The sequence below is a fragment of the Carassius gibelio genome, chromosome B1 (assembly GCF_023724105.1).
Source record: "Carassius gibelio isolate Cgi1373 ecotype wild population from Czech Republic chromosome B1, carGib1.2-hapl.c, whole genome shotgun sequence".
Lineage (NCBI taxonomy): Eukaryota > Metazoa > Chordata > Actinopteri > Cypriniformes > Cyprinidae > Carassius > Carassius gibelio.
The window spans coordinates 6,499,832-6,516,831 of record NC_068396.1 but is presented as its reverse complement, the minus strand read 5'-3'; the positions used below and the strand labels follow the sequence as shown (position 1 = coordinate 6,516,831).

The following is a 17,000-nucleotide window of genomic DNA, read 5'->3' as shown; positions in this document are numbered from 1 at the left end:
ATACAATCATATCTTCCAGCCTTGGTTCAGACAGTGCCCTCAGTCAAGTTATTATAGTTCTGTGAAACATTAATTTGTTCATGTGTATCAAATTACATGCATGCAATTTACAGCCCATTCCCAGCAGCTACATGTAATTCCCATCATTCCAAGTGCTGGATATCCCAGAGAGATAAAATAAGAAATGAATTCAAATAGAGAGGGGGTGTCCAATAACTCACTGCCCAACCCTACCAGTGGCCAGCTATATATAGGTAGTAAAACCATATGGTAGACTCCAGTATTAAAGAGGATCAACTGAATGCAGAATGATTGGAAAGAGCATGAGAAAAAATATTCATCTGTTCATTTAGAGACTTAAAGGAAGTGAGCCAGTAAAAGTGCTGTGCATTAATGTGCATTCCTGTCTTGTTCTAAACAAACAAATAAATAAATAATAGCTTTTGTCTAAGTAAATATAGCATCTATTGTAATACAAGTCTGCATTATAAGGTTAAACTTCATGGTACAGTTCAACTGGTCTTTTTTCACCCAAAACTTTCACTGCATCGAGGAAAATAAGTGATGAGCTCTCCAATGTGAACATAAAGCTACGATTATAGATTCTCACAAGGTCTTTGTAAACCAGTAATCCAAGGTGACACACTATCACCCCACCTTCACAGTAGGAGTTTTATGAACCTTTAAACGGAAAGAAACTGCAGTTATATTTCTATAGGATTGCGACGTGACATCTGCCCTCTATCTCACATAAACCGAGCAACAGAAGAGAGGCCATGAGGCTTGATGAGCACAAGAAGAAACAGAGATGCTGGAGTACAATCGCTTATCGCTCTCTCCCGTTTGCTCTCTCTCCCCTCTCTTTCAGTCCCTCTTTACCTTTCTCTCCCATCCACTACCACAGCTGCCATTTCTAAGCACAAGCTCATTTATTACAGGTCACTGGCACACAAGGAAGAGTTTAAGGGGACAAAGTGACCAGTGTTTCCAACTTGTGAAGCAGCACGCTAATTCTTAAATTAAATAAAGAATAAAAAAACATGATCTGGTCGTTTCTGTTAAACCAGCATTTCTCAACTTGCAAGTCACAACCCTAAAAATGGCAACAGCAGAGAATAAAATAGATAGAGCAAAAAAGTTTCTGATAAAAAGTCTCATTAACATTAAAAAGGGAAAATAAAATGCTTCCATCATCGTTGCATGCAGACAAGTAAGGTCATTAGTAAAGTTAGTACACAGTATAAAAAATATACAGTATTTTGTCACAAATTCATCAGTCATTTTGTAGAAGCTAGTCAAATTAATTAGACACCAAAACAGAAATGACAACTTCAATTAAAACCAAACACCAGTACAATTATGAATGATAATCTAATTGTACAATTTTCACCTATTGCAAGCATAAGCAATATTTAACATCAGAGTCTATGGAGATGCAATTGCCTTAAATTTGAATTTGTAGATCCACAAAAACTTAAGGGTTAAGACATATCAAAAAATAAAATTCATAGCAGAAGTTAAATTCTTCAGGCAAATTTTTCTTCTCTAAGAAGGGAGGGACTTTTTCTGAAATTTCATGTTTCAAACTCAAAAAGAACATTCTGAATATTGCCAAATTAACTGCTAGTTGCTAGGCAACCACACATCCCAACTATCCCATAATTACACAAAATATAATAAGCCACAGATCCTTCATGCACGTAAAGTCAAGTCAGTGTCTTCAGGTATTGTTATAGCTGTTCAAACTGTGGATGAAGAATAATAAAAAAAGGCCAGATTAACTGCAAACATAAAAGACATGGAGGTTGTGCTGCATCCAAAATAACTTGAGCTGTCTTCAGATGCAGTTTATTGCTTCAGTTTCAGATGTTGTGTGCCTGTATAAATGATCACATTAGTATGGGAAGTAACGGATCACAGCTGACGAAGAGGCACCGAGCCAAACAGTTCTGAGAGGATGGAGAAAGACTGAGAGACAGTGAGGAGACACTGAGGATGAAGGAGGGGGACGATGTCTTAGAGGCAAACGGACAGAAGCACAGAAAGAGACCAGCAGGCATTTCTTTTCAGAGAACAATGTCAAGTGGTGGAAAAAGAACAAACTCTTAAACTGGTGAAAGGGAGAATTATTTTGGCTACTGAAAAAAGGGCAATCTCATAGATTATAATTAGCTTTATTGGTTTACTCCACACCAAAGAACTGACACGTCCATGATGTATGTGTGTGTTTGGTGATATTTTGAAATATCATGATTTGCAGTTCTGAAAATGTTGAATATATTAATGCTATAAAAAGATCATTGTTTAAATATTAATTTATTAAATGTCCACATGACTGCAATAAATGTCCTTCTGTAAGACATGGACAGCAAGTGTATTTTAAAGTTATGACTCCATGACAAACAAATTCCTAATAAGAGGATTAAGCTTGGCTGAAATTGCAAACAACATTTCCTGCTCATAAAAAATATTCATGTCTAGACACCGTATCAGTGACAAGCTTAATTACTGGGAGACTCATTGGGGCTCTCAAATGGGGCTTAATCCAAGTTGACGCTGAGTAATAATTTGACTGCATTCCCGAGTCAATATCCTTTAGAACTTAAATGTCACATCTCAGCCTGGGTCAGATGTGGTGTCATTTATCTGCAGGCTGAGTGAGCTGAAGCAGAAATTAGATATAAAGGAAAATGTATGAAAAAAAAATGACCAGCACAAATATGAAACCTGATGACCCTAAAATAATTTGTAAAGAGTTTTCTGTAGGGGGGATTTTAAATATATCTTCCACATGGCCTCCAGTAAATGAAAAATGTTTGGTACTATAGCGATCTTAAAATCCTCCAATTGACCTTTACCTTATCAATTCAGTAATAAATGTAAGAAGATGCATTACATTTTTCAGTTGAAGTAATCTAACCATTATATAAATAATCCTTAATTGATATTAATGTTTCATCTGAAGATATAGATAATCAATTAGCATGTCATTCTGACTGTGATTGAAATGCAGTGTGACCATGAGCCTATAATCAATCAGTCACTCAAACAATTCAGTCATGTTTTTCATTTGAACTATAAACTAAAGAGTAAAGATTACATTATAGTCTCAGAATATTTCATCTATATTTTTGCAAATCTCACTAAACCTACCAAAAGCATGTCTAGTAAACAAACAAACAACAAACGATTCTTATGATAACTGCAAAAAACATGATTATTATTCGTTTTTTTTTTTTTTTTTTTACATATTTATGGATCCTGATTTTATTCAGTAATTTTAGATTAAAAAAACGGTGTAATAACATGTTACTGTAATAAACAGAAAATGATAACGGCTGAGAGTCATAGCCTAATCATATCATCTATAAATAATATCACTATTTTCATTTGAGGTAAACAGTAAACATGTTTTGATGACATTTGTACATTCAGTCAACAGTTATATTCATTATAAGAACTAAACACACATAAATCAACAGTACAAGTCTGCCTCCTTGGATACAGGCTTAACACCGTTTTGCGTCATAACGCTCATTTATATTTGTGTCATGATAAACTCCTTCCACATTTCTCCTTGTTCATACACTGCACAACAAAACTTAATTCACGCACCGCCAACGCTGAGTTCGCTTCTCACAGTAGGGATGCAGAAATATGCTGAGCAGCTATTTAAACACAGCGTAGGGGTCCGCAGCGCGATGCCAAGCGCGCAGGAAACGCGCGTTCCGCTGAGCGCGCTCCCGCGCTGCGTTCCACTAAGCGCCTTTGCGCGCATCGACACATTAAAATAGACTCTCCCCTGACTGGAAGTCTATGACAGCACATAGATCCACATGATATAAAGTTGTGAAATTTATCACAGTGAATGGGAAGAGTCTCAACATTCCCAAATGGCCATTCTGGTGTTTCCATCTCATTCTCTCACGCGCCACCAACAGGTCAAAATTACACTCACGTTTCTTATTTGAAACATTCAAAACTGGTCTGAAAAGGTTTATTTATTTATTTTATTATTTTGCCCCTGATTCTTTGGAACATGCTAAGTCATGTAATTCCCACCATTTTCAATTTCATAAAAAGCATGCTATCAAAATCCACCTATCAAATTTGGTTCAGAACACAGTCAGACTATTCTTGTCAAAACTGAAATAAATCAATCTGATTAATCAAACCGTTCACATGTAACACAACAACAGTTTTTGCAGCGAGGTTGGCAAACAGGAAGTGGTAAATCTTTGCAATGAGTTTGCCAATTGAAACAAAACTTGTCAGATATCACTGGCAAAAGAGATCAGTTTGTAGACTGCACCAACTACTGGATTTGCGTAGAACATTGCAATTGTTTGTGCTAAAGTCAAGAGCTAAGGTCGGCCATATTGGACATCAGCCATTTTGAAATGCATTTAAACAATTTTTTTTTTCTTTTTTTTTTTTTTCTTTCTTAATCCTTCTCAGAGTTCATTGGATGTTGACCAAATTAGGGTCAGATCATCTTCAGACCACGCTGGACTGAGATATCAAATGCTTTCTTTTAAATTCCCAAGTTCTCATGTAACATGTCAACAAGTTTGACAGCAAGCATGCCAGACTAAGGCTGTATCTCAGCAATGCTTTGGTGTATTGACTAGAAACTTTCTACGTGACATTGGCACAATGTCCTGACAATACCTTAAGAAATCCTTGACAGTACCAACTATAATTAAAAGAAAAAAGTTTTTTTTTTTTTTTTTTTTAATCGTCACCATCATCCCCAATATTAAATACACTCTGCTGCTGTACTTATATAATTCAATCAATTTCAGGAAAGTATAATTATCGATGAAACCAGATTGCCTAGCGTGCCATATCCTGACTACTGATTGACAATATTACAAAATAAGCACTGGACGAAATGTATAAACAAACTAGAGATGGTACATGCTGCATTGAGTCCTCAAGTATGTGTGTGATTCCAATGAATTCCTCCTCTGGCCGTCATAAAGACGAGGGGATACACTGTGCCTAAAGCATACACTTCACAATCTTTTAATCTCCGGTCGTTTAAGTGTAGCAAAGTAGTCGATAACAACAGCGCACACCGGACAAGTGCGCAGCTTGCCAAGACCTTTACGCACCGGTACTATCACTCACCTGACTGCCCGCTGCTCCTCTGAACCACCACAGTTAAGAAAACGAGACAGAAGAAGATAGGAAAACGAGCCGACCACATTTCTGCTTATTTTAAGAAGTTATATCTCCATACATTAGCATGATCAATAGAGAATCCGGGCATTGACAGTCCAACGTCTGCGTCTCCAGCGCGCACACTCACGTCTTCGTTCCGCAGCACATTTTGTAACAATAAACACAGCTGGACTGGCTTGCTTTTGCGCTGTTTTTGTTTTTGAAAAGTAATTGTGTCTGATTATCCGGATTGAACGACTTGTAACCATGTCATTATCTCGATGGATTCGCAACTTCTGTTTGAGTCAAGACACGCCCCTCCTTGTGCTGAACACCGCCTACCTGAATTATGAATGGTCAAAAGAGGCGCTTAAGCAGACGAGGCCACGCCCACCAATGTCTGCTTTGCATATACACCTGCTTTCACTGCTGCTATGTCAGCGGCTTTTAAACACAAGTATGCTAAGGAGAATCCTCCTGAGAGGGGCTCCCTTCATAAAATATAGCTTTATCTGTAAAATAGTGTGATTTTGTAGACATGTGGTCATGTGGTATATATATATATAAGGCTTTACACAACTATTTTCAGGTGAAAATCTGAATGCAACCATTTTTCAGTGTAAATGTATTATTAAATGTATTTATTATAATTAATTATGCCCCAGAAGTTAAAGCAAAACCTGTAAATTAATAACTGGAAGAAAAAAAATCATACAGTCACATTCAAATAGGATCTAATATTAATATCAAAATAAGTTCTAATACTAATTCTAATATAATATAAAGTATCACACTTTCCTTTTACAGCCTTATTATGCTCTATTGACACTACGAATAGAGGCCTACAGTACTTTAATTATTCATATAAAATGACAGCATTTTTTTGCGTGACGACCTGTCTATATATGATGGTCATAGTATAGAAAGTGGTATTGTGACACGCTGATACTTCATAAGTGTATGCGTCTGTGTCAGGCTGAACTCTATTAACCTGTTCAGTCCCTAACCACTAGAGGCCCTCACATTACAATCAAGAATGCATTCTTAATGGTGACTCAGCATGATCAAAACCAGTTCCCTCTGTAAACCATAATCTCCTTCAGAGCAGGTATTTGACAGTGGGTGGTTAGACTTTAACACACAATATACTTACTATTATGAATGTAAATTAATTTACAGAATGTTTTTTTCTGATTCTTGTGTTCAGTACAGTATATATATATATATATATATATATATATATATATATATATATATATATATATATATATATATATATATATATATATACATACATGTGTGTGTGTGTGTGTGTGTGTGTGTGTGTGTGTGTGTTTCTGTAGCTCAACTGGTAGAGCATTGCTCTATCAAGCGTTCGGGGGTTCACACATAAGTAAAAATTGATAGCCTGAATATAATGTAAGTCGCTTGGGATAAAAGGGTCTGCTAAATGCCTTAATTTAATTATATAAATAACTATTATTATTATAGTTGTTGTTATTGTTCTTTTTTTTTCTTTTTTTTTTTTTTTTTGCAAGCAACACATATTTCACTACAATTATATTATGTCAAACAGTCAAACACACCTGTGTCCACACTCTGGTGTAAATCACTCTGGCGACTCTAATAGCAGCTCCATGAAGAACTGCAGAAGGCCACTGTGTGTTTTTGTTCAATTCTATCAGATCAATATGTTCCAATGTCCCTTTTAGGGCAGAACAGGGGGCATTCACACAAGTAGAATGGCTCTGAGCCAGTAATTCCTTGCACTTTCTGCTCTTAAGACTCGGAGGTGAAGGTCGAGAGAAGTCCACATTTACTGGCAAGGTTTGTAAAGACAACTAGAGCCTATTTTTTTTTTTTTTCTTCACCCTTGACTTAAGATTTCCTTTGCTTTTGGTATCATTTTGTTTGCAAAATTCTCTCAAAGCAAAGTTTTATGAATTTAATTCAGTTTAAAGCAAAACGATGTTTGCTTTACTCTTGCAAAATGGATTTGTTATTCTGTATTTATCTTATCTATTATCTGAAGAAAACAAGTAGTATCCAGGTACTGTAATTAAGTTTCATTTTCTGTTAGTGGGTTTTGTTCTCCATTTACAGTTATGCATACAGCCAAAAGTAGTGTCTGAAGTAGTACAAGTAATCGTGCCGCAGGAGAATTTGTCTTCAGTTGTCTACTATCATTATATTTTTATAGAATATATAATATATAATCTATAGAGCTATTCCATCTACTAGAACACCCTCATGATGAAACTATATTTTTTTTCTTAGAAGGCACAGCCTTAATTATTGTTTAAAAGAAATGTCAAACAGTTTGAAATTGAGTCCTCATACTAATTGCAGAAATTATGCTTATTTAGACTTGGCATGTCACAAAACTTGGTCACAAAATATGAGCCAGTGGCATTTGATGTTATTTATTTACTGTTACACACAGATTAAAATGTTTAAATAAATGCTGTTTAAAATGCAGTTCCTTTGAACATTTTATTTCTATAAAGAATAATAAAAATAAAAATATCATGGTTTTCTCAAAAATATAAAGCAACACAACCTTTTTCAACATTAATAATAAAATGTAATGTTTCATAAACACAAATAAGCATATTCACAATGATTTCTGAAGGCTCGAGTGACACTGAAGACCGGGGTAATTATGCTGAAAATGTAGCTTCGCCATCACAGGAGTAAATAACATTTGAACATTTATTAAAATGTAAAACAGTTACCGGTATTTCAACATTTGACCTTTTTTTTTTTTTTATTATTGATCAAATAATAACAGCTTTGGTGAGCATAAAAGATCTGTTTCAAAACATTAAAAATCCAATGCTGCTCTTTTTTATTTTTATTTTTTTATCATAACTATTTTTGGGAGAAATATTATTTTAACTGAATACAAAAAAACAAAAACAAAAAAATGGATATTCAAGAATATCCAACAAATCTGTTGTCAGCTGTTTGAGTCAGCCCTGCTATTGATGTTATAACTATATGATAAAAAAATTCAAGGAACCTGGGGCTGAGAGTCTGATCTGAGTATGGAATATACTAAAGATGCACAGTCATGAACTGACCAAGTACAGTGCTGAGCCGAGTAAATAACCAGTCTGGCTTTTTGTCGCTAAGCAAACATCAACCCTGTCTTGGTGGAGAACTTGCTATTTGCACACAGGGGCAGTTGTAAAGGAAATCAGAGCCTTGAGCACCTCACTCAGCAGGACCCCACACATGGTCATCTTCATCGCATAAAAAAAGACCACAGGTCCCATTGTGTTACTTTAATATAATCTGAACACAAATATGTCTGTGGAGATTCTCAGCCATCCAGGTCAACAAATAACATTTTGTTTAATTTATACTGGATTATCATGGGATCTGTAATAACAGATGAATTATTGTGGAAAGAAAAATCATATTTATTTTCACCATAGATGAATTTTTTTTCATGATAAAGTAAACAATAATACAAGCCGTAGAAAACCTAGGGTCAATTAATTCAAATATTAGGTTTAATTACCAGAAAGAAAGAAAAACAAATAAATAAATAAAAACTACGCTACCCAAAATCTTAAAGAAAGCTTCAGGAAAAGAGAAGTACCTGTTACCATAGAAATAGGAATCCCAAAAGTTCAGCAATAACCGGCCACTCCCATAAAGCATTCTTCATGATGTAATCAATGCGGAAATCATAATTAGCGTGATGTGCAAAGTGATTTACAGCCAAATAAAATGGATGCACTAATAAATTAATTAACAAGAGTCTTTATCACTAATGCAAGAAAATGAAGCACAAAGGATACACATTAAGTGTTTATTTTGTGCTTTTTCTTTGTATTTTCTCATTATCATGCTGCCACAGAGAATGTTGTGCTGTAATTGCATGAGCCTAAATGCGGCTAGTAGATTTTCCAGTAAACATCTTGATTACTCAATAGCATACAAAAGGTTCACCATCAACATAAAAAAAAAAAAAAACTTAATTTGTAAGAAAAAAAGGAAACCTCAATAATCTCAATACAAATTTCCAACTGCTATGATTCTTTCACTGACATGCTTGGAAAGTTGAGGATCAGCTAAAATCCCCATTTTCCCCAAATATGACTTTGTGAATTGATCTCAGTTTAGGCACAAGCAGCATAGACAATAAATTTAGATATTACTTTAGTGAAAAATGATGATCATATGTCATGCACATTTTTTTTTTTTTTTTTTTTTTTTTTGGAGAGAATGTAAACAAATTGGTGAAGAAACAATTTTTATAAATGTATAACACAATGGATTAAATTAAAACAATTAAGTAGAAAGACTGAAATAGAATATTATTGCAAAATGTAGTCCAAAAATCTTTGTTTTATTTACAACTTCAGAAAATCAGACAGGGCTCAGCATGCATCCCTGATGCACACCCCTACAGGAATTCCAGTTATTTGTCACACATATTATAGGTCTTAAAACTAATACCAAAATCATGGATGGTAAAAAAAAAAAAAATATATATAAAAAAAATGGAAGTTATATATATTTAATGTGTGTTTTCATGTCACCTCAGAAATAAATAAATATATAGATAATTTAACCTTAAAATTGAAATCTATTCATTTAATCATAGTTAAGAGACAGTAAAATACAGCAAAATATACACCATAGCTCAGACATCTGAAGTTCTGTTACCTTCAAATACTGAACAATTTCTACCCAAACTCCTATGTTTTCAGTATAAGTGTACTAACAGGTTTAATATATGCACATACTGTAAGTGATAAATAACATATATATATTACATATGCAACAAACATATTGTATTTGCCAACTTCCTACTTGCTCAAGGGCATTTCTGTAGTGGTGTGCGTCAGGTATATGTGTTGAGCCCTGTCTCGTTACATTCCCTCCCAGAATTTTAAATGTGTGTGACATCTAATCAGAATGTGAAGTGATAGCGAGGGTAAAGGTAAGGGCATCTCCACTTTACCTTCCATCTTTTTTTGCATCCTCTCATCTTGCTCACTACTTTCACAGCATCTGTAGGTCATTGTGTCATAATACTTAGTTGGCCTCCTCTTCAGTGATTTATGGCTTTATGCTAATCATGGATTAAAATGCAACTGTGAGTCGTTTAGAGGAGGGTAGATGGATATAAAGGTGTACGAGGGCACTCACTGAAATTATGACAGCTCTTTAGGATGCATCACCAGATATTCATTTATGATATTGAGGTCAACTTTTTTGACCAATTATGGCAACTGAATATGCTTTTGTGGGTGAGTATGTGTTAATTTCCAACACTCACAGACATTTCTAATCAGGTTTGTGTGCCATTTTGGCTCTGAAAAAAAAAAAGAAAAGAAAGAAAGATTTTTAACAAAGATCGTGCCTAATGGAGGGAACTGAGTAGAGATAAGTACATGAGCACTGGAATATGAAATTTTAATTAGAATTATACCTTGCAATTTTGCCATTTTCAAGACAATTAAGCAATGACATAACTGATCATTTGTGCATGTTAAAGGTAATCATAAGCATCCATGAGCAAAAAAGACCTTAAACATAGTTAATAAATTGTGCAATACAGTAAAATCTACACTTTCAGAAAGTTTGGAATTATGACTGATGTTTTCAACACTGATAATAAGCAAATCAGCATATTAGAATGATTTCTGAAGGATCATGTGATACTGAAGACTGAAGTAATGGCTACTGAAAATTCATCTTTGCATCACACAAATAAGTTAAATTCCATACAATACAATACTCAAATAGGAAACAGTGATTTTATTTGATTTCAAAATATTACAGTTTTTCAGGTTGTAGCATAATACTTAAAGATGCTATCTGCAAAATGTGTGTAACAAATAAGTGCAAATAAGCATGAGTATTTCCTCATACTGTACTAGTCTTGACAGTTCAATAGTGTCCAATAGATACCTCAGACAACGGGCTTTCAAATCAGCAGCTATCTCTCTCCCCCAAAGCTTTTCAAACTGACAAGTGACTGACAGCACAGTTGTCACTCATTCACAGCCGCCATGGATGACAGAATGCACACTGGGAAAACATTGTTGTTGAAATACGCTGTACACAAGCGGTGTGGGAGGACGGTGATATAATTCAAGTGTTCACGTTGTCATTGTGCTGTTAAAAATGTGCAAAATTCTGATATTTCCACCATAGTTCATGCTGTGTTTGTGTTCTAAGGGCCAAATTCCCTATTGTATAGAAAGTGCAAATTATGCTTATTGATTTCTTGGCAGTGAGGTATCATGTTTGAAGACAACAACCAATAATAAGGGGGTCAACATTTCACAAATGTTGCATGGAACTATATATATATATATATATATATATATATATATATATATATATATATATATATATATATATATATATATATATATATATATATAAGAACAAAATTTTGAGTTGCACTTAGGTAAAGCTGTGTTAATTACATCCCCCTTTTTTTAATTATGTGGCTTGACATTTACCGTAGGCTTTCCTAAGTTAACGCTGACCAACATTTGACCAGGGAGTCAATATATCCCAAACCTGGAGAAAAAAAAAAAAAAAAAAACTCTTCTGTTCTCTCTGCTGTTTCATAAAGCAATTTCACAAACCTCAGAAATGTCACCACTCAGGCATAAAATATTACCTCTGGCAAAATTTACATGAGTAAATGTCAATAATCCCACCTGCTTTCACCAGAGATCCACACAAAGGACTACGATTAGGATGAAATGGAGAATGTTTGCCATAGAGAGCAAAGATTAACCCGTTTATAAATAATCTATGTTCATCACTCAGTATGGCCATTTAGAATAACTTTTGTAATTTCCTAATCATTTCTTAATCCACAACAAAAAAAGAATAAGGATGAGTAAATGCTGAACACCTGACACAAACTGAACATTTGATAAGTTATAATTTACTGTAGCTGATTAAACATAATGTTCCTTTAAAATGATTGTGTTCAATTATTGGCTCCTTAGGTAACATTGACCTTGATGTTATAAGACATTAGGGTCAATTATTATTGACAATATTATTAAACCTAGGAGTCAATGCCAAAAAGAATCGATTCTTTTAAACGTTGTTAATTGAAAATTGATTGCAAAGGTTAGAATCGATTACTCTAATTACTGAACATCTTAGAAGAGCCTTTAACAGCTACATTAGGGTTTTTGATTCAGCCCAATGACTTCTCTCATTCCGTTCACAAACACGACTCATTCGGATTGGTTCAATGGTTAATTTTAGGGAATCAAACATGCACAGCATACAACAAACCATGAGATTTAAACCAGTGTAGTTGCTGAATACTTCTTCATGTGATAGTTACAGTTTGTTCACTTAAAGACTTCTTCAAGCAAGAACCAAAGTTCTAACTGAAAATATATAAATCTCAAAAATAGATTGAATAGTAATCTTCTTAAAACTATTTCAACAAAACTATTTTTTTTTTGGGGGGGGGGTGCTTTTAATTGCTAAATTGTTAACAGATGGGCAAAAAAAATTAAAATAATAAAATCATTGTTAGGAAAACAGCAGCTGATTAAATTAAATGGCATAATTTCAGACGAATGTACACACAAACCAAAATATGCATCCCACTGCAGTTCTCCCTCTGCATCCTTCATTAAAAACAAAGATTACATTTCTCACCCCCCACACAGGGAATGTTTTTGGCTGTTTTCTACCAGCACGTCACCTCAGCTCTTTTCATAACGGACCATCCAGGGGTGACCAATCCAATCAGGGTGTTTAATCCACCAAATCTAGTCCCTGGATCCCGACCTTATGCATCTATTAGTAGAGCTGATCCCACTAGGTAATTGGAAGACTGCAGTGCTAATCTACATAAATCCCTTCCTAAATATTCTAGCTTGTTTTTGGTCAAGTCAGCACTGCAGTGTTATATTCCAGTGAGTTATGAAGGGACATTCCATGCTTCTATTGTGAGTTTTTTTAACCCAATATGTATATATATATATATATATATATATATATATATATATATATATATATATATATATATATATATATATATATAGCTTATTTTTAATATTAATGATTTATAATATATATATCATTATATATATATATATATATATATATATATATATATATATATATATATATATATATATATATATATATATATATATATATATAAAATCAATTCTGAGGAGAAAGGTCGAAGAGTTGTGAGATATAACCTTACAACTGTGAGAAACAGTCAGAATTAAGAAATAAAATGCCACATTTTATTTTTTTTATTAATTAATTATTATTATTATTTTTTTCTCAGAACTGACTTTTTCTTCACAATAGCCAGTTTATATCTCACAAGCCATCACCCAGTTCTTAAATTGGTCATTGTGAATTGGGCTTAGAAATTAATTTGATCATAAAGCTCATTTATTAGTTTATTTATGTTTTTACATTAAACCATAATGTGTTCATGCATGAGTGTGTCTGTTATTGGAACATGTATGACTATTGGGGACAGATGATCAGATAAAATGTCTGAAATGAGACCAATCATGTATTTTTTCAGAAGCAAATTTATGTGTGATGATTCAGCATTCACCAGCATACTGTATTTCTGGTCAAGCTGACACACCCACTTTAAAAGACTGGGATGTCCTGCTGGAATTGAAGCAATCGATGCTGTTGATAAAATCAATGCATCCCCGGGGTTGTAAAAATATGCAACAATAGTAACGCACTTACAATGGAAGTCACTGGGTAAGGTATTGTACTGAGATCAGTGTTAAACACGGTTTAGAAAATCTAGTCATTAAACTGGAATAGAATACTTTGCAAACGTACATTATATATAAACTGTAACATTTTTCATTATCATAAAAAGCTTGTAAACTCTGTCATTTTTATGTAATATGCTCAAGGATAATAGAAAACAGTGCTTTAACTGCTTTTAGACCTGAATGCCTAATCCTATAGATTTGCTTTTCATTTTAGTGTTTGGATCATCATTTTTAATTATGATGCAAGTTATTTCTTTTTCAAGGTTTGTTGAAGGGTGGTTCTAGAATTTGGAGAAATTTAGCATTAGGCCTACATCACTTGGTCACCAATGGATCCTCTGCAGTGAATGGGTGCCATCAGAATGAGAATCCAAACAGCTGATAAAAACATTGATGTTTCAATGAAGTAGCAAACCTATCTTGCACTCATTCACATACAGTACAGTACATGCAGCATTTTTTTTTTTTAATTGTCATAAAATGCTTTTTTTCCCATTGATCTGTATGTAAATGAAAAATCTCAGAGACATCTGAGCTTTCCTTTAATTCCTTTAATATTATATATAATATATATATATATATATATATTTGCATTGCTCCAGAAGATTTACACAAGGAGTGCGGGTTGAATAAAAAATAGTTACTTGGCTTTCTAGCAAGCATAACTGGACAGCTATTCTCATTGTCAGCTGTGCAATGCCAATTTGGTTCATTGTGGGTCCTTCATTTGATGCTAAAAACAAGTTATCATGAAGCTGGTTTCTTCAACTAGCTTAAATGAAGTAGCAAGCAACAAATTTACCAAAGATTTTTAAATCGAAAAGATAAACCAACCTTGATGAATTTAAACATCCTCCCCTCTCCTTTAACAAATAACATCAATCCTCCTCGTGATGTTTTCCATTGCACCATAATATGTAATTTTCCCATCAGTTCCCTCGTCATGTTGCACACCGTCGCCTGTGTGAGTATAAGAGCATTGGAAATTGATTCCTCTTAAAACGAAACAGCTGTGGCCTCTCTAAACATGCTAAGAGAGACCTTTTACTCTATATCAAGCTTCCAGTCCTCAATAGAGCGCAATAGAGGAGACCCGAGAGGTGACGCCTCAGCAGGGTAACACAGTAGGATCATCTCACGGATGATTTAAAGAACCAATAACCTCTTGAACACGGCGCTCGGAAAATAAAGTTCAGAGACGGCCTCCACCTGCAAGCTAAACTGTGGGAGACGCCGCTAGCTGGTAAACAATATCTCCAGCACAGCATCCACATCAGACTTTCTGTGATTTCGCCTCCTGCTTGAAGAACCTCTCATTATGTGCTTTGTGTTGCAAGAGCTTTCTCTATGGATCCGTGGGTGTTCTGCTCCGGAGATCTCGGCTTGTGTTTAATAACAGCATTTGACAGAGACAGAGAATTCAATTGAAACTAGAATCTTTGAGACCCCAACCAAGGCTGGCAAGTCCAAGAAAACCTTCTTCCACACTTCTTTTGCTCTCCATTCTTCATTTATATGATTCCCTGAAAGCATCAAATTAGGTTTTAAAAAGTGCATTATTGCTAAATACATCACGTTGTACACACACAAACACACACACATACATACACACACACACACACAACAAATTAAATATTACTTATAATTTTAAAATAATTAAAAAATCTCCATATAAATAGTTCTTGTTTTCTCCAGATAATTAAACAATTTTCATTGAATTTCTTTAGCTATGTTGTGTCAGGGCAACAATAAAAGTGTTCTTTGTAAAACAGGACAGAAAAAGAATAATGCATGGCCTCTTAGGCAATTCCATTATTTTTCCAATTCCGTCCGGTGTCGCTAATGTCACATAAATTATACACTTCACCTACAACTTTAGTGACATACGTCAGTTTGTCAGCCATTAGGTGCACATTCACAAAAAAAAAAAAAAAAAAAAAAAAAAAAACTCCTTTTTTAGGAAGCAACCTTGAAAAATGAACAACATACATACAGTTATTTGCTTTCCTGAAGTTACCACAAAATAAACAAGGTTGTAAATACACAACCAAATCACACACATACTTGCCGAGCTGCTCCAGATCAGTCGATTAAGCCATTAACCTGCACACAAGAGTGCATCCATACAAAGAGCAGATTCTAGATCATTTCACTCGTCCACCAATAAATATGTTCACGAACCCAGTCAACCTCACACTGAAAAATAAATCATACAGTGATACATCAGTGAGCAAGTAAATGAGTTCATATATCAATCACTCAACCAGAGCTGCCCATTCAACTGAGTACAGCCAACAAATTCATTTAGTGGAAACAGATGCAATTTGGAAGTCAGAGTGATAAGGACCATCAAACTGAATTGCTTGTTGTGACTTTGTAAACATGTAAATGTGTTTAAACCTGTAACTGGAAACTGTGAGCATAGAACAGGCCTGCAAATACAAAACGGAGGTTGACAGATGTGAGTTTACTCTGTTTGGGGGTAAAATATGTCATTCTATATAATAAATACAGCATCAAATCCAGCAGATGTTCATGTGGCTCAGTGGTAAAGCATTGCATTAGTTATACAAAAAGTCATGGGTTCAAATCCCAGGGAATAAACATACTGGTGAAAATAAATAAAGAAAGAAAGAAAATGTATAGCCTGAATGCACTGTAAGTGACTTTGGATAAAAGTGTCTGCTAAATGCATAAATGTAATACAGTTGTGAGGTTACAGGATGCAAATTTACATGTATTTCCTTTGAATGTGGCTCATCTGATAAAGTTTTGAAGACAGTTTAATAGCTGTTTTAATTGATTCTGTGAGGAAATATGCAATGTACGTTTGGACTATTGATTCACAGCAGAAAAAAAAAGAAGGAATTTACTTAAATGCAAAAATACAGTAATGGAATGCACTTGTAAGTATGGTCAGTATGTAACATATATAGTCATATAATAAATAAGCACATGTTGATGATGTTTATTGTGAGTGGTGCTTGTTTAAGCAAGCATCACTATTAGTGCTTAGGGTTTGTTTTGATGTAAATCTTATGTAGAATCTAAAATATTACAGAG

The 17,000-nt window shown here is 34.3% G+C and overlaps 1 protein-coding gene across 1 annotated transcript in view; it reads right to left on the bottom strand.

Annotated features, from left to right (window-relative positions):
- Window positions 1-5,511, bottom strand: part of LOC127948436 (receptor tyrosine-protein kinase erbB-4) — a 158,851-nt gene extending 153,340 nt beyond the window's left edge. Inside the window, exon 1 of the mRNA XM_052544872.1 lies at window positions 5,134-5,511. Coding sequence (XP_052400832.1) covers window positions 5,134-5,212 — 79 coding nt within the window. The 5' untranslated portion in view covers window positions 5,213-5,511. The remainder of the gene's footprint in view (window positions 1-5,133) is intronic.
- Between the last annotated feature and the right edge of the window lie 11,489 nt (window positions 5,512-17,000).